Raw genomic sequence first — 18,161 nt, 5'->3', positions numbered from 1 at the left:
TCCCTGGGAAGGGGTTTTCCTTACAAGTTTTAAAAAAAGCCGAAGTATTTGATTTTTCAAAGAAGGTACAGTGAACTTTCATCAAGACTTTGTCTGCTTTCAAGTGTTGTGGCTTTTTTTCTGCAAGGTGATACTAGCATGATCAGCTTCTGGAAAAACAGCTAAAAATGCTGTGAATGCATAATATAAAGTAGGTAACATGGAGGAAGTCGGACAATTGAGCTGCCCACAGGATTCTGCACCACTTTATAGACATGTATGTTACAACCAGCAACCAGACATAGAGGTCTGTATTGGTTTCTACTATATTGTTGTCCAAAATTACACTAGAAGATAAAAAGATACAGCTGTGAAGTACAGTTGGATGGAGCTTCAGAAAAATAACTCCAGTTTCATATCTCAGTTGGGTCACGCTCACACTACAAGGATGAACAATTTGAGTCAGCTGAACTGGACTTGTATAAACAAGACCTGATAAAGTTTAAGTTTTGTCCTAGAATTTACAATATTCATCTGCAGCTTTTTCTAAGAATTTCCTGTTCCTGGAAATTATGAATCTTTCATGAACACGTAATGGAAGATTGGGTGATTGAAATTAATTCCTTTGTCCAGATTAGAACTTAATTAGCTTGGTTTCAAACACTGAGTTAGCCATTAAATGTACTAAAAGTATGCTACTCCAAACACTAATTATACAATTTGTAAATTCTTCTAGGACATTTCAGTGTGTTTATACGCCCTGTTGACAAAGTAGTTTAATTTAATAACCCCAGTCAAGACTAAGCCTAAAGGTAATACATGTTGATGTGATCGGTCTCTCTGTTCCTTAATGAACATACAATTCAGTGCAATGTAGCTAACACAATGTAATCAGTTCTGTCAAGTGATATAGGCCAACAAATCACAAACTAGGGAGAAGGTCTACAGGTAGAAGGCCCAAACCCAACCATTCCTTTCAATGCCATCCCACGCTTCTGACTAGTGTTTCCAAAAAAAAAATCCCCAATCCCCATTTCACCCAAAACAACAAAATTTAATAAAATATCACTATGAGAGGATGACATGAATGCAGTAATCCATCTATCATTAACACACCTACCAGACTGTCTAAGCAGAATCTCACTTCTTTCTGTTGTCCAGAGTAGCATTTTTAGCGAAACTATTATGCATTGATTTTCTAGGGGAAGAAAAACCCATAAAGCAGAAAGTAAATGCCAAAGTATATCCATATTTAAACTAAGCAGTCTTGCTTCCTATATTATTTAAATCTAGACCATAATCTCTCAGGATTCCCTAGAAAAAATGTGCACACTTAAACTTCTGGGGGTAAAGAAGCACTTAGGGGGAAATGAATGTTAGAAACAGATACACTGACGTAGAGGTAAGAAGAGGAAAAGTGAGGATATATCCCAGAGGCTCTTCTATTTCCTGTTACCACTACAGGAAAGGACAAGAACTGAGATGATTCCTGTCTGCTGTTGGTTGGCTTTGTATATTCCCTGGTGTTTCACTGCTTCGGTCTCAGGCTCAGCAAGAGTCTTCTCACCTAAGCTCTTGTATCATTTATTAGCAGTAAGACTAGGAAGAGGTAGCTCAGCAGCAGCAAGGCAGCTCTCTTCTCTCTACGGGAGAGAAGATGAGGAATACAATGAGGTGTCAAAAATAAAAAAAAATAATTTCAAGCCACCTGTACATCCAGAGTGAGAAAATCTGTGCGAGGAGCAAGTGGACATTTTTTACCCTAACAGAAAAAGCAGGAGATTTTCTAAATTGAAACCCTTCTGACAGCGCCATAGTTGATATTGCTGCATTGAAAGAATGAGACCATGAAATCTGCCTGTTGCCATTTCTGAGAACCCTCCTGCCCATGTCTATGTTAGCTCCCTCTTTCAGATGGTGGCAGTGGGTGGCTGTGTGCAACCTGCCTGTTGGAGTGGTCTCTGCAATGACCTAGCTCCTGGGAATGCACTAGTGGGTTGGAGCAGAGAAGACCATGCCCCAAATGGAGGCATTTCCAGGCACAGCTTAACTAATTACTGGCACTTACACAACACTACGGTCTTTTTAAACTACCATACTATACCTTCCTCTTTCAGGAGACAGTCACAAGTGACCAGCAATCCTGTTACTAACAAGAGGTGTTTGCAAGGAAAACTAGAGGTGTTCACTCTACTGAGCTCAGGAATCAGCTGCAGGTTTTTTGGGAGTTACCTGAGAAGCAAGTACACCTCCATATCGTCAAAACAGACATATACCCTAGAATGAACTCCCTGTATCTTCTAATTTTGTTTTAGAGAGCTTTGTGGTAACAATCCTTAAAAATTCTGAAGATCTAACACACACGTGTGCATTACAAACAGCCTCTCACCAGCTATATTTGCATTCATTGTTACTCCTTAACCTGAAACCTCAGGTTTAAATAACTGTCAGCTGATATTATCAGTGTTTGGTTTATGAGTCATTCAGCCAGCACGATTGGCCAAGGAAGAAAACAGTACCTTTATAAACATGCCCTAATTTTTCTGCTACCATGGGGAGCAGGAAAAGCAGAGTGGGGGCACAGGAAGGATTTGCAACCCGAACAAAAATATATGTTCCAGCCCAGAGTTCTACCTGTTAGGCACATATAAACTCATAAATCAAATAATGAAGAGAACAGCAGGAAAACAGCTCTGGGACATTAGACCAAATGTTTTGGTATAGTTTCAAGTTTCAGCAAGAAACTTTCTGCTAACTTGCTTCCTACTTAAATTTACTCCTTCACACAAACCCCAGATTTCTCTAAGGTTTTTTCTTTTTTTGCCTTCAGTGAGGTGAATTTGAAAAGAAGGAAGGGAGAGAGAAATCACTGGTCTGGATTTGGTTTTATACAAAGTAAGGTCATGTAAAAAGGAAATGTCTGCCCTCCCACACACATGTGCTAAGGACAGTTTTGCTAAAATTAGCCACTGGTGGAAAAGCAGAGAATCAAGTTGTTCTCATGAGTCTTTCCCTTTTCAGCAAAGTTCCCCAGCATCTGAAAGCTCAGCAGACTCAGCCTTGCCTGGTGCTGAGCGTCGTCTGGCCACCAGGTCCAACAAAAGCAGTAGAGAGCAAGGCCAGTCTCACTCAGATTGCACAAATATGCCCAGACTGGAATCATCTGGGATGCATTAGACTGGGAAATCTCTTGTCTTTGCTAGCATACCTGCTTTTTATTCAGGGCAAGTGTTGTTGTAACAAGATTTATACACTAGACTGCACTAATAAAATTGTCAGAATCTCGGTTGGTCGCTCTTATCTCAGTACTTAAATTAAATATTCCTATGAAAATTAGCCTTGACTTTCATTGCACAAAGCAAATCAAAAACCATTTGTTTTGTTTAAAGTGGTGAATTGCAGATATCAAAATAAAACATAAGTAGGGGAGTGGAAAATTTTGCACTATGGCACTAGGTGATTCATTATGTTTTATCTGTGCTACAGAATCACTCTCAAGGGTGTCGTATTCTCTGTAAATTGTAATAGCATCTAAACCCGATCACAACTTCAACAGAAACAGACCAAAACCAGTACGCAAATACTGACTTCCTATCTTGTGTTCAAATCCTGCTAGCAACTGTTCAAGTACAAGCATATTAAACTTAAAAATGTTTTTCTTATCTCCACCCTTTATTCAGAGGCATGGACCCTTACATACACCTTTGTGATACCTGGTTAATGTTCAGGGCTTCAACCTCTTTCTTGTATTTTCCAGTACTTCCTTACTTCAGCCAAAACTATAGGCAGCACTGCATTACTCAAATTTTTGCCAGAAACAAAAAACAGTCCCAGAAAGTTGCCTAGTCCCCTAGTGTGGTCATCAGGAGCAGGCAGACCCTTCCCAAGGGCACTCATTTCCACCACACCCACCTCTCCAAATTAACACACATGGGATGAATTGTCCTCTAGACGTGCTTATTTAGCCTCATTGACTACAGCCAGGGCTTAGGTGACTAGATGCGTTGCTCAAAATAGGCAAGATGAATCTGTTACTGGAACCTAAGCCTCGGGGGGGAAAAAAAACAAGAAAGAAAAAAATCACCTTCAATAAGAACATGGATGCCTTTTCCTTTAAAAGCCCTCCTCTGAGGCTCCTGTAGGATCACGTGGCCACTGGGCATTCTGCAACTTCCCTGTCTTGCAGTTATTTCTGGTGTAGGTCTAGGTGTGATTGTTGACCTTTTGGAGACCTCTTTGTGTTAAGCAACACAGCTTGCTCACTCTTTCCACAAAACGCACAGGAGACCGAACAAAGCAGGAAAGTGAAAGCAATAGCAACATTCCATCAGGCAGGGAAAGAGTTAAAGATATGAGGATCAGGAAAGAAGTTTTTCTTTACGAAAGACATCTTTCTTTAGAAAAGACTTCTTTACTCATGCGGTTTCAGTCACTTATTAAAAAAGGATTTATATTTCTGAAGTAAGGATCTATACTTCCTCCCTCTGCTGAAGCTATACGTTTCTCTGCCAGACTGTGATGAAAAGGGCCCACCCTTGCCCATCGCAAGCCAACACTGAAGTCATCCTGTTATTCTTTTTCACCTGGCACACATGTTGAGGCTTCTCTGTGGAAGTCTTGCTGAGACACACATCTCTTTGTCTTTTGTTCCTCTCTGCTCATGAGGGGCTTTTTTTTTAATCCCAGATTTCTTTTGCACATAGCTCAAACAGGAATATTTCTGCAATATCCACAAAGGAGGATGCATACATGTAAATAATGCTGTTCTTTGATGGCACACAATCATCCATTAAAGCCAGAAGTCATTTCTATGAAGAGGATGTTGTGAATAGCTCTAACTAGGAGGTCTTGGTGACCTCTTGTTTGAAAACTCCTATGTTGCACCTAACTACAGCTGATCCAAGAAGGAACATCAGGAAGAATGGCCCCTCTTGCACAACAGCAGAGTTTGGTAGGTGGATATGGAAACAGCCACAAGGTGATTTGGCTGCAAGAGACCCCTCTCCTGCCTGCATTTCTAGAGAAATGCTACAAAGGCTCAGCATCTCTCACAGGACTTCTCCCTACTGGAAGTGAGAGAAGCAGAGGCCACCTCTGCTCTCTCTTTCAGGCAGTGTTCATCCTTGAGGCTGAATTTAAGAACATGGTTAGGAAGTCTAGATTTTTTTACCTGCTCATATGCATTCTTGGCTGATCTGTGCATGTCAAGCATACATGGCTGCAATGGAACTCCAGCAGTCACCTCCCTTTGTCTGACCAGGTACCTTCCATGTCTTCCACTGTGTTCTCCCAGTAAAAAAATGGGTCTTTCACAAATGGGCAGCACCATCATTTGCCAGAGGAGGTAAAGCTCACAGACAACATGAACTCTGCGCAGCAAGACACAATGAGCACTGCAGGCTTCAGACCACTCCCAAGATCAGTTCAGATATGATGCAGGTGTAGCCACAGGCTTTCCCTGTGGGAAGGAGAGAAAATTGGATAGCTGCATGTTATGTATCTTTGAGGTTGTTAGAATGATGAGAATAAAGTGAAGTAAGATTAAGAGGCATATTAGGCTGTCTCTGACAGATCTTTCCTACTCGTCAGGAAGAGTTTCCCACTGAGCTTCTGGGAGGTGCTGAGCCCCCAAGGACTCCATGCAGAGGGTAGAATTTGCAGCCACAAATGACGCTGTTTTTCTGTGCAAGGCTGAGCTATCAGGGAAGGTATCAGTGCAGCCTGTTGCTACTGATACTGTAAGCAGAGGACAGAAACAGTGGATCATTTGTTTATCAGCCCTCTACAGTGTACAGCCCCTTTGTGAATAATAAGCCACCTTTCTGCAGCTCTTGTACAGTGCAGTGCAACATTTTCAAGTCAGCTCAGCTAAACTGAACCTGCAATCACCTGATATCAGCACGTTAAAATAGTGCTGATAAAAAAAATGTTGGTACAAGAAAATTCTGAGGAGCACAGTGCAAGAATAAGTTAAACGAGGGAGTACATGTTCCTTCTAATAAATGCAGGTTACTTTTGGCTGGTCTTCACATCTCAGATTTAGTATTTGTACTAGGAAAATTGTTGTATTGCCTCATCAAGGGGCTCATGTGAAGCTATGCTTACTCAAGCTTGCAAAGATCAGAGAAAGCAGTGTCTGTAAACCATAAAGAATACTTTGTTGTCATTATTATTTGACCACAGCAATAGGGAAATATGCTTTAAAAATGCTTCAGTTCATTAGTTTGTAACTATATTTTAGTAGCTACAAGTTTAGCTGAGAACCTAAAAGCAAAAAACAAGCAAGCTGCAAGGTAGCAGGTTCAGACTTCATGTGCCTCAATATAGGCCTATTTTTTGCCTTTACTACAGCTGATGAAGACTTTCAACAACACTTTTAATCCAAAGGTAAGAAGTAGATGCAGAGGTAAAGTAAATGCAAATGAATCTGGGACTCATCCCGAAACATCTGTCTCCCAGAATGTTACCCTCTAGCCCACATCCCAAGCTGCTATCCTTCTCCCTGCATAAGCTTTCGGGGTCTCATTAATGCACCGGGCAAGTCTACACAGCAAAGGGCTGTTAGAGATCCTGAGGTAGCTTTGAGGAAACTGGCTTGTCTACACGGTACATTGCAATGCCGTGCACGGATGCTAGCTTAGATCCCAGAGGCAATATAGCCCTGTCTCTATAGCAAAGCACCCACGCTAATTAGCCCTGCCCCCGAGGATGCTGCAGGAACGGAGCTAATTAGGTATGCTGAGAGGCACCTTTGTTAATTAGCCCAGGGAGAACAGAACAACACTAACAGAGCTTCCGATCATGGCATTAGCTCAGGGATCTCTATAGTGTACTTGGCTGTGTAGCATAGCTGAGCCCACAGCTCTTTTGAGCACCATCCTAAGAATCTAAATACCTTCTTTCAACCCAGTCTCACCATCTGACCCTGCTTTTGCATTCGTAGTTGTGTTTCTCTCTTGATAGTAGGAAGATTAAGTAAATAGATTCAAAAGAATGAAGAAAAAAAGCCAGTAAAAACCACACTACAATGATCTAGTGTTATTAAATTCACCTACAGGTAGCAGCATGCCTGTAGGGAAGCACTGGATATTCCTAACCCATCTTGATAAAAGGCATATTTTGGCTAGGGGTGCATGTTTTGCTAGCAGTGTATCTCCAAAGGTACTGTTAACTCAAGCCAACTCAGTCATAAATACAGACTATGGTATATTAAGCTGTAATCATGCAAGATTTTCCATTACAAGTTCAGGGAATGAAATAATTTAGGCACAGGCACACACCTAGGAAAGATGGAGCTCCCAAGAAAGCAGTTTTGTTCCTTTTTCTTCTCCCCTGGTTGCACCGTGCATTAGAACAGGGTTGTTCTGGCTGGACCTCTTGCCTCCTCTCCCCACAAGACCCCCAGCCAAGTGCCACTGTCCATGACTGTGCACAGCAGACACAAGAATCTCCACATGGCTGCCACTGTCTGGCCTGGCTGCCATCACTAAGCACCGTACACAGTTCTGTCTCTAACTTTCACGGGTTGCTATACAACGGCACAGAGGTAAATAGTCTGTATCCAATACAGCCAACACAGATATGAGGATGGTGATGAGACTATTATTGAGGGAACACTTCCAAATACCTTTCCAACCACCATATTGTAGGTACGCATGAAAACGCCAAGTTAATGCCTTCCAAAGAGAAAATGTGTGTGCTTTGTGTCATTCCAGGAGGGGGTTTTATGGATCCTATTTTTGAAAAATGGAGCACAGTGATTTCCAATTATCTTCCAGGCATGTGTGTAAGAGCACCCAGTTCTTTCCCATATGTTTCAGAAAAATGTTTTTGCACATGGGCAACTTCTGAATAGGACCTAAGCCCTTAAGTCCCAGGTTAAGTTCTTTATCAAACTGCAAAAATGCATGGTGAAATTTTAAATCAGCCTCAAAAGCTTATAACATGGAGCTGCTAGAACATTCGAGAATACCAAAACTTTTAAGGAGTGGATATCAGGAGATCAAATACCAGAGAAGACAGAGGTTTCTTCTGGAATTAATGTGGTTCCAGTAGACATAATACTTAGTTTTTTTTCTAAAGCTTGCTACATTTTAGGTATATAAAAGCAAAAAATTTCAGGCTCTTATCTTTCAGGTCCCCAAGAATTTATGACTATGACATAAAGGGGTGGTGGTTATGTAATATATATAAAAATCACAGTTCGGTATTTAATCTTTACTTTGTATCCTTTAGGAAAAAAAATCCTAAAAGTATGGTTTCTATTTATGTAGCTTTATGATACTTGTCAAAATAATATAGTGTCCTATAGCATTTACTAATGCAAACTGGGATATCTCACACAACCTTGACTTTACAACAGGGGTTCTGGATGTATACCAGACACACAAAATGGTCATTAACTTGATATGATATGAGAAAGGTGTTGAAGTGAATAATTTATATAGTAGTAATAGTGGTTCTGTCTATGGACATTTTATCTTGCTCTTGAATGGCAAAAAAAATACTTTAACATGCCTTGTGTCTGGGCAACTTTAGAGTGACCTAGAGACTTCTCAGTTTCAGAGTTCAAAATCAGCCCCTTCATTTATACTCAGTGCTCAGACCAAAGCTGCAATATATCACATTGTCTCACAGAAACCTAAAAAATAGAATAGACTGAAATTCTAGGCAGGAGCATCCTGTAACTCTATAAAAGTCCATGCTGTGTCCCCAAATAATGAAAATATCCCAACTCTGTTTCCAACTGTATAAATAGCTCAGATTTTCAGATTTACTGCCAGAGCTTGGCTAATACCCTTCAGTTTGTTTGTCCAGTTTTATATCTACCAATAACTATTTTCTCCTGTTCCATCTGTTCAAAACAAAACCTGAAGCACAAAGGTTATCAACTTTCAAAACCTCTTGTGCGTAGACAGACCGATAAAGTCTCTGTCAATGAAAAACAGCTCATCATTCATTCTCATTATACTGGCACATAAATCTTCTGAGTGACCAGGGAAATGGGAAGCTTGCTACCCTCATAACATTCCTTGCATGCCTGCTGCAGGCGTTGTGCCTATACATTGCCTGCGATTCCCAGAAACATAGAGTTAAGAATAATTCAAGAGACATAAGAAGGAATAGGAGGGAAAGATAACCTACATGTAAACTTTGCCAAGAAATCTTCAAAACTAATTGCTTGAGGTGGTTAGGAAAATAAAGAAAAAAATCTGTGATGCTTATCAGTGTACTTCTCAAAGGCTGACTGGCCTTAGTATAGTTTTGCACGTCATCAAAAAAAAAAAGGTTAACAGTAGAGCTCATAGTTTTATTCAGTTTGAGAGCCCTTGAAGATTTCCTAGTGGAGGTACTATATGGACAATAGTTTCATGTTTCTTGAGTTACCCTGCACCGACCTCTTCCAACCATCCACAGAAACAAGAGGTCCAGCAGACAACAAGCTGACATTCACAGAGCTACAATGTCATCTGTGAGACAGAAAGGTTAATCAAGTGACAAGAAGTGCATCCAGGATGTAAATATGGCATTTCAAAAAAACAGCATGGTCCAGATCTGCCTGACATATCCATACAGGCATAGCCAATTCCTTTTGTATAAAGGAAGAGCTGTCATTCCATATGAAAAAGCATAAGCATCTATCTGCCCTCCAAACTCCTAGAATTATAAATAGTTTGAGTGACAAATACTTCTGGCACAGTGTTCAGGATACCTTCAAAAGATATCCCAAGCACTGTATATGATTAACCAAAGCTTGTCAGAGTTAACCCTTATAAATATATCCTGGATAATCTTGTTGGTTTGAACAAGAATTTGTGTGTCTGTGTCTAAAGGAAGAAGAAAAGAAACAGGAAGGTTAGTCACATCAGTCACTTGCACACTTTTCAAGCTGACTGGTAGAGCATAATATCTGTGCTTTGACAGTAATAAGAGGACTGAATTCCTAAATGTTGTGTATTATGTTGCTCAACAGGTTTTATCACAGAAAAACTGAGTAGTCTTGATGAATGAAGTTTCACATAGGACAATGTTGAAAAAAATTAGATAATATTTGCATAGATTGCATTAAAGTGATTGTTTCCCACCCCTCCCAAGCATCTCAGTACCTTAGAAATAAATTATAGTCAGAGGGTTATTAACATAAAATTAAAAAAAAAAAAAACTGAAGCAAATTTCAAACCACAAGACAAAGAAAACAGTACTGTAGTCTATTTTCAGACCTCCTCAAAGTTATTCATATCCTAGTTGTCAAACAATCGTACATCTCCCAGACATCTTTTTTTCCCCGGAATCCTGCTATGGTGTCTTCCACATTAAATTATTTCCTCTTCAATATGTTAAGAAAGAAGAAAAAAACAAATCACCCTTAAGTCACATGTGTTTCTCTTTAAGGAAAAGGGTCTCCACAGTTCAATGAGGCAAACAGTTCTGTGTAAATGAAGTCATGCTGAGATTTTTAAAGTATCTAGGATTAGGAAAGCAGTAGTATTGGCAGCAATGTCATTGTCACACAAGCTAGAAATACTCCTTCTAACTCTTTTTTTAATTTCAGCCTTCCTGGAACAGTGTTTCAACCTGTACAAATCAGATTCTTTGCTAAATTTATAACTGTGTTGAGAAACACATCACTACAGAGAAGCACAAGGAAATCTCTGTGAAATACTAAGGTTCAAATGCCCTTTCAAAAATATCTGTTGTCATTTAGATACAACTGGAAGAAAAAGGAAGATGAAATGTTTGCAATAGTAGCTTGCCTCAGTTGGTAGAGCCTGAATACGGGATTTTGCCTGGTTTATTTTAAGTCTGAGCAGCTAGCAGCTGGAGTATGTCCCACATGCTAACACTTGGAATTCCCCGGAGAGAAGGTTTGTTTCAAATGTAACACTGGCCCTCCAAAGCTGGACGTCTTCGTGCTTTATTAAGTTTGCATACTCCATCATTGCCTCAAGTCTCAATGATAATGCACCTATTCTGAGCGATCAAACTTCCTTGCCAGCTTCATATGAACTGGGTTTGATTTAAATGCAATCTATTAACAATATCTATTTTCACACACATACACACCCCAGGCAGATACTGAACAGACACAGCCTTGCAGACTTACACAGCAGCTGTGACAACAACTGATGTCACCTCCTTTGCAGAAATTTCCACAAGCGTCTTCCAAAGGCCAAGTTAAATGAGATAGAGCTTATCAGTTTCTTTAAAGTGCTCTGGATGAGACCAGTCCATGTGACCCCCTTCCCAGCCGCGGGGGTGTGGTATGTCACAGCTCCCCTATCAGCTGGCACATGGCGGTGGGAGATATGAGACAGCAGAAAAGTAGTAGTAACAACATCACCCAGACTGCTGAAGACAGAACGAATACGCTGAGTAACTTCAGTGTGTGCTCACTCACTTTCTGAAAACAGGTGGAGGGTTTTCAGCCCTGACTTCTGCTTGCACATCCCGCTCGGAACAGATGGGTGATAATGTTGCCAGCTATGAGTTGGAAAGGCTATGGTTCATTAGTGTCATATTAACACCTTTAAGCGGTGTGTTGCAATATTTTTTTTTTTTTCTTCACTAATTTCTCCCTTCTTTTAGGTATTCTGTGAATAAAAAAGAAATTACCAGCAAGGGTGTTTTTCCAAAAGCAATTGCTTAAGATAAATTCCTTGTCTCTGTTCTTGCATCAGAAATATTAGAGAATTACAGAAGATAGCCTCCTCAGTTGTACTGCTGAAATTACTGAATGTTTCAGATTTCCTTCACTGCCTTCAATCGTAATTAAATGATCAGTTGCAAAGAGTTAATTTTTAAAGCTTTCACGATTATCAACTTTATTCAAAATACTAACTAGCCAATAACATATTAACACAAGCATATATTTAATATTTGCAAAACATCTCATTTAATACTTTATACTTGCTAGGACAAAAAGGCTCCTTACTTGAACTAATTTAAAAACATAGCCGTAGTATCGAACATTGTTTTCAAACAGCTTGCAGTTTTCACCCCAGTACTCTCCCAGTTTCTCTACACAGGCCTGTTACCACAAAAGACAGACTTAAACTCTTACCCCAAGCTAGTTATGGTATTTTGGTTAACAAATGTTGGTAATGCAACTTTTTTCTTTGTGAATGTGCCCTTTCAATTTCTGAATTCAAATTTTTCCACCAGCATAGTTACAGTCACCCTAGATCACTTGGGTATGTCCTTTGTAAATTGTGCTATTGGTGCAAGACTAACAGTTTCTGTCATACAGCAACACAACATAGAAATTCTTAGTCTAGCAGAGCAGTGAAATATGGGTATACAGCATATATAAGTACACAAAAATTTGTGGCAAGGGCAGCAAGAGAAGTTGAAATCCAGTCTTATGCTCCATTCCTGAGGTCCTTCTCCTAGCCCTGCTACGGAGTGTGGATTGACATTTGGGGGTTTTAAATCAGATTTCTTACAGTTCTGCCAGATTGCTCCAATCTTACTGCAATCTCACACCTATTAAGAATCTCCCTGACTCATCTAGCCAGCTCACATTGGATGAAACAAGCTAGATCGCCTTAACCCATTTCCTCTTTCAAAGTTAAGTGTCTGCAGATAGAAAAATAAGCTTTCTAAGGCACGGACAGGCTCTCCTATTTCAACTGCAGTGTGCTCAGCTCAAAACTGTGGCTGGAACCTAGATGTTAATGCCACCTTAAATAATATTTTTTCAGGTGTTGGCTAGAGTTTTAAGACACAGTTCCAGCAATGAGCATATCAGAGCAGCCAAGACACAGCTGCTCAAAACAGCAACATGGAGTGGTTATATATGCAATGAAAAAAGATCTCCTTCAAGGAAGCTATTGAGGACAGCTGCAGATCAGTCCTCCTCAGGGTTCATTAGCTTTTTTCATCTTCTGTAAGCCAACCCTGGGCACGACTTTAGAAGATGATTAAACCAAAGATTTGTGTGTCATTACAACCTCTCCAACTCCAGCTGCAACCTTTTATCCATGAAAGTCCCAGGATTCAAGATCCAGGATACAAGCCTTCCTATCTCTGGTATTTCCTTGTCATGCTGGTTACAATCACTGTTCCCACCATCACCTGTATCTGAACAGTCTTTGGTCAAAGATCCTTAATCCTTGCTGGAACTGTATAAACAGACACATGGATTGCCAGACACCTAACATGACTGGTGAACCCTGGACTGTGGCAGATAAAAGGCATTTCAGTATTCTCCCCAGCAGGTCTTCCACAAAGGTATAATAAATTTTGTGCCCAAGTTCACTTCACCTTTATGCTGTAGGGATGCTCTAAATGGTTCTGTTATGTATAGAACAGATACATATTTATATGTAGTCCTGACCATAGGTATGGTGAGATGCCAGCTATGAATTGACAGAATTTATAAAGCTCTGCCAAAGGTACTCATAAGTGTGAGTTGCACACATGAGCTTTAAGTGCTAAAAAAGGCCCTACTTTCTTCACACCTGAAATATGGACCCACAGCCCCTACACTTACAGCATTCACAAGCCAGTGCACGATAGCCCATGCACAGTGATTTTAAATTTTAAATGCAGACACATGACCTCAGATTCCACTCATAAAGGGCTATCTGTATTGCAATGTTTGAGACTTACAAGTGCAAGCAAAGCAGAGGCACTAAGGACTTATGTGAAAAAATAATTATTCCATGTAGAAAGGAAGTCAGCTTGCTTTTGAGCAGAGGTGTTAATAGACTAACGTTTTTCCCTAACACCAGCCTGCTTACCTGAAAATATGAAAACATGCAGTGTTGTATTTATTTGTGGTGGGTATCGTATCCCACTCATGTTAGATGTCTTGCTGCATTTCAGACTAAGATAGTCATTAATGGGAATACCAACTATAAGAGTCATTTACTGGAAAGTAAACCCTGGACAACTGTGCTGCAATTTTAGTAATTTGGGGGAAGAGGCATGCAGATCATAGTATACAAATATGGCTAAACTTAAGAGAGTAGCTTCAGAATAGATACCTTCCCCCCTTCCACCAGTTCAGGATAGTTAATAAGAACTGGATCTTGAATGACAGTACCAAAACAGGGACTTGGCAAAGAGGAGACTCGGTTCAACTAAGATATCCACCAGAGTACAGAAAAAATCATCAGCAACTGGAACAGGGGAAAAGGTGGAAAGATTACAAAGATCTATAGTAGAAAAGGTACCTAGGTCCCTCTCAAAGGCAGCATAATTTTGTTTCCTAAACAAGGTTTCTTCTCCTCCCCATCTCAAATATATTTCAATTGCAATCAATGGTAATTTCACAGCAGTAGTAAAAGTGGGTGGACACGGCATTAGCAAATTAAGCACAGGGCCATTGGTTGCTCTGGCTGTGCCGGACTAATGTCCCCCTAGCCCCTCTTGTCCTTCCATTAGCAGAAAATTAGTTTCCTCTGCTAGCATAAGCATGCATGCAAGTAGGTTCTTAACCCTATCAAAATGAGTCAGGCCCGAAAACAAGGAAGACAGAAACCTATAGAATGTGTTAAAACTAAGCTAGATCCTACTGAGAGGACCAAGCAGTTATGCAGCTATACCTGTAGGTTGGGTGGGGTCTCAGTGACACTGTCAGTGTGGGACAATCTCCTCACCTGCTTTCCTTCAAGCTGGAACTGAAATAGGCATGAGCCAGAAAGCACCTCACCACCAGCAATACAAATGTGTCTAGGAAAGAAGCGCTGTTGATGCAAAGCAGACAACAGTGTCCAAGGGCACTTGCTATCCCAGAAAATCCCTTGTACTTGAGGGCGATGCAGGACTAGCATGGATGGGCAAGACCATAAAGTCTGCATCTCTTTCCTTGCAGTTTAAGTATGTACCTACTCCTTCTTGGTTCTGAAGTTCTTTTGGATATGCTTTGAGTAAAGATAGGAAAGGATAAACTTTGCTGTGCCAAGTTGGATACATTCTCCCTTACTTTTTTTTTTCCAGCCTAAAGGAGTTTAGAAGAGGAAATTGGAAAGTAGACATAAAGCTGCTAGGACACTCAGTGGAAGATGTGGCTTGCCAGTTGCTAATCTGTGAGGCAGGGACTCCCCAGACATCCACACCTCAGTGGATGCCCTCCCCTAACTGCTTCCCTCAGGACTCTATTATCACTACAGCGTCTCTGCAATAACCTGGTGATATAAGATCTAAATTAGAAAAGGATAAAAATGGGGCTTACAGCATTTTGCGCTACCTATGTAACTCTTACTTCTCCTTCTGTTAACTGATCCATCTGCTTCCCAGAACTGAAACTGTCTGCACTCAAGGGAGGACTTTGCTCTAGCTCTGTTTGTGGAAATGGGTGTGCATATTTGGTTGGGTTTGGGCTTTTAGGGTTGGGTTTATATCCTCTAAAATAAGGAAGTTGCAAGGCTGCTTACTTTATGGAGGTACACAACATAATATTTTTCTCGCAAAGAGTCCAAGGCAGATCATGCAAGGCCATTTGATAAGATGTTGGAGTGCTAATAGATGGGATGCATGGGCACCTTTTATATGTATCACACACACCTACTTGCCTGGAAGCAAATCAATAACTCCCTACACCAAAGCTTGCATTTGTCTGCTCTTACTAGAGGTAGAATGGTGCCTGAGGGAGGGCCACAAGTATTCCATTACTTAGGATCAGTGCCTGGTCAAAATGGAAAGGCTGCTAAAAATAAGCAACATTTGCTCATTGGTATAAATAACGAAAGCGAGAGAAAGAAAAACAGAAAGAGAACAAGATGAAAATGAAAACTGGCCCCAGACCAGGCCTTGCAGAATGACTAGTCACCTCCTCATTGCCAATTCTCTCACCATCTCCAGTATGGGTAAGATACTTTCCAGTGCCAAGTGCCCTCAGCTTCTTTCCTGAGAGGACCATCCCTTGCAGATCCACAGCAGACCCAAGGATAGGAGGTAGCTCCCACAGCACTTCACAAACCAGTACAAAATACCACTGTGATCCCTGCAGTAGCTTGCAAAGCAAGTATTTGTTTTATCTCTATTTTGTTTATAAAGGGTATTATGGAAGGGAGTGGGGTTGCATTAAAAACTTTATCCTGACTTTATTAAAATAGAAATAACTTTTATATTCCCATTTTTCTAACAGACTCCTAGTAAATAGTTCCCAGAGCACACTTGGCTGCCTATTCTCAAGTACTAAAGCTGAGAAAGCTAAGCCTATCTATATTTGGAGGAAAATAAGAGGACTAGGCTAATTAAAATTCACTCTTGCCCTGTATTCCTAAAAGCACTGCGCACCCCCCTAGCACCAGACATTTCAAGGAGGGCTGCCTTTTTACTGGAAAGTTTAAAGCAGAGTATGATTCTCGTTACTTTTCATTTTAGTCTCTTTAATAGAAAGGAATAATAATTGGGAACCAGCTCCCAAGTAGCACACTCAATTTTCCCTCCGCTTCTATTTAATGTATTCTATTGTAATAAAGCACACACACACAAATCTATTAGCCCTACAATTAAACAAATAATGGTACTAACAACTCCCACCCATCGCCGTAAGCAGGTTTAGCTGGGAGAGCTGAAGCAGCTGTTTCTGTCCTGTGTCTCTGCCAGAGGTCACCATCCTGCAGTAGGATCAGCTGATCCTCCTGGATAAACTCCTGAGCAAGTGCAGTGTACAGGCTGCAGCATGACTATAAACCACCTCCAATTTCAGTTTACTCTGGCAGTAACCTCCTAGAAAAATTAAAGGGAGGAGACCTAAGGCTGGTAACTGTTTCATCTCTCAGTATCAGATAAATCCACTTTGATTACATTTCAAAGCCCTAAAAAACGGAACAGTCAAGAGGTTTATAATAATGCTCTGGCTTGCCATGAATTAACATGAATTCTCATGCTGAAAAAGGTCACTAGCATAACCATTGAAACATACCTAAAATAAGAGCTAAGAGAGGTCCTCTAAAGTTTATCCAGGTATGTGTAGACTTTAAATATTTTCAAAACTAGCTAACTCTATGAAATTAAGCTGCTTTTAAATTTAGGACTAGGACAAATTTGGGTATCTCCGTATGGCCCCAACAATGTTGCAATATCCTAACTACCATAGATACCACGTGAAATCTCAAACAGTAGACAGAGAAGAGAAGGACAAGGTTCCTACTCAAGTGAAGGTGTTGTTTTTTTAAACACCAACAGATGATTGTCAGACCAACAGATGATTGGTTTAGAAGTCTCAACATCTTTTTGGCATTCAAAATGGAGACATGCATATAGATGATTGGCTTAGAAGCTATCAGCATCTTTTTGGCATTCAAAATGGAGACATGCATACTTAGAGAGGACTTGCTTACTGGTAACTATAGAGAAAACAACTGATGGTTACAGTTCAGTTTCTGGTGCACAGACTTCACACCGTCAAATTCACACGAAACAAAGAAAGATGTTGGTTTTGAGTAATGGTGTGAATGAGGAGACTGCTAAACCGTAGGCATACCTTGAAAGCAGGAAAATAATACAAAAGGCAGGCCATGGTCTCCATAGGGATTGAGTGCAACAGGAGATTGAAAAAATGAGGTCAAGATTTATTGTGTTTAGACTAGAGCGTGAAGCAAAGCATTTGAGGCTGGGAGGTGTGGGAAGACTGAAACAATGAAGAACTTTCAAAAGGAGAATGATTTGTGATATCTGGAAGGGGTTTCTTTTACAATTCTTGAACCACACTTACGTAGCTGCAATACCACAAAGTCCTGGTATAGGTGCATTGTGCTGAGATGAGAGGATCTTCTGTTGTGGCTTTCACCACACTTGTCCCAGTCTCTTACATATGGTTTGCGCTGACACGGCTCCAGCTACTCCAAGACTTCCAACCCTGACACAACCATCCTCTGCACCCTTTTCATGCCACTCTTCCAAACAATACAGGCCAACTCTATTCCTCTTGGTCACGTTTGTACTCATAGGCACTTCCCTGAAGCTAAGGTAAATTCAGAGCAGGTACAGAGGCAAGCAGGTTCTGGTGTCTAACATGTAAACCCTGCCTGAAGTCATCCTCTAAAACTTCCATGCTGCATTTTCAAGGCAACATTATTCGAATGATCCAGGAACACTGTGAGTAGGAGAGGAGGGAGTATGACACGGCTGGCTTGGGCACATGTGGCAAGGGCAGGCGTGGAGCCAGCCAGCTCTTAAGGGCAGGGGAGGCAGCCCTGCTCGCGCCTGAAGCAACTTTCCAGGCTATT

The 18,161-nt window shown here is 40.7% G+C and overlaps 1 protein-coding gene across 3 annotated transcripts in view; it reads right to left on the bottom strand.

Annotated features, from left to right (window-relative positions):
• LOC127469156 (uncharacterized) overlaps positions 1–18,161 on the bottom strand; it is a 643,570-nt gene that overhangs the window by 493,133 nt on the left and 132,276 nt on the right. Inside the window, exon 6 of one of the 3 annotated variants that reach the window (XM_051783176.1) lies at positions 4,943–5,437. The exons of the other annotated variants lie outside the window; for them this stretch is intronic. Within the exon in view, the coding sequence (XP_051639136.1) occupies positions 5,399–5,437 (39 nt within the window). The 3' untranslated portion in view covers positions 4,943–5,398. Of the gene's footprint in view, positions 1–4,942; positions 5,438–18,161 lie in introns of those variants that run through there. 3 annotated transcript variants of the gene reach the window in all.

This window comes from Manacus candei, unplaced genomic scaffold (genome assembly GCF_025592945.1).
Source record: "Manacus candei isolate 608988 ecotype Guabito, Panama unplaced genomic scaffold, ASM2559294v1 h1tg000017l, whole genome shotgun sequence".
Lineage (NCBI taxonomy): Eukaryota > Metazoa > Chordata > Aves > Passeriformes > Pipridae > Manacus > Manacus candei.
Note: the sequence above shows the minus strand (reverse complement) of the source record. Positions and strands in the feature narration are given on the sequence as shown.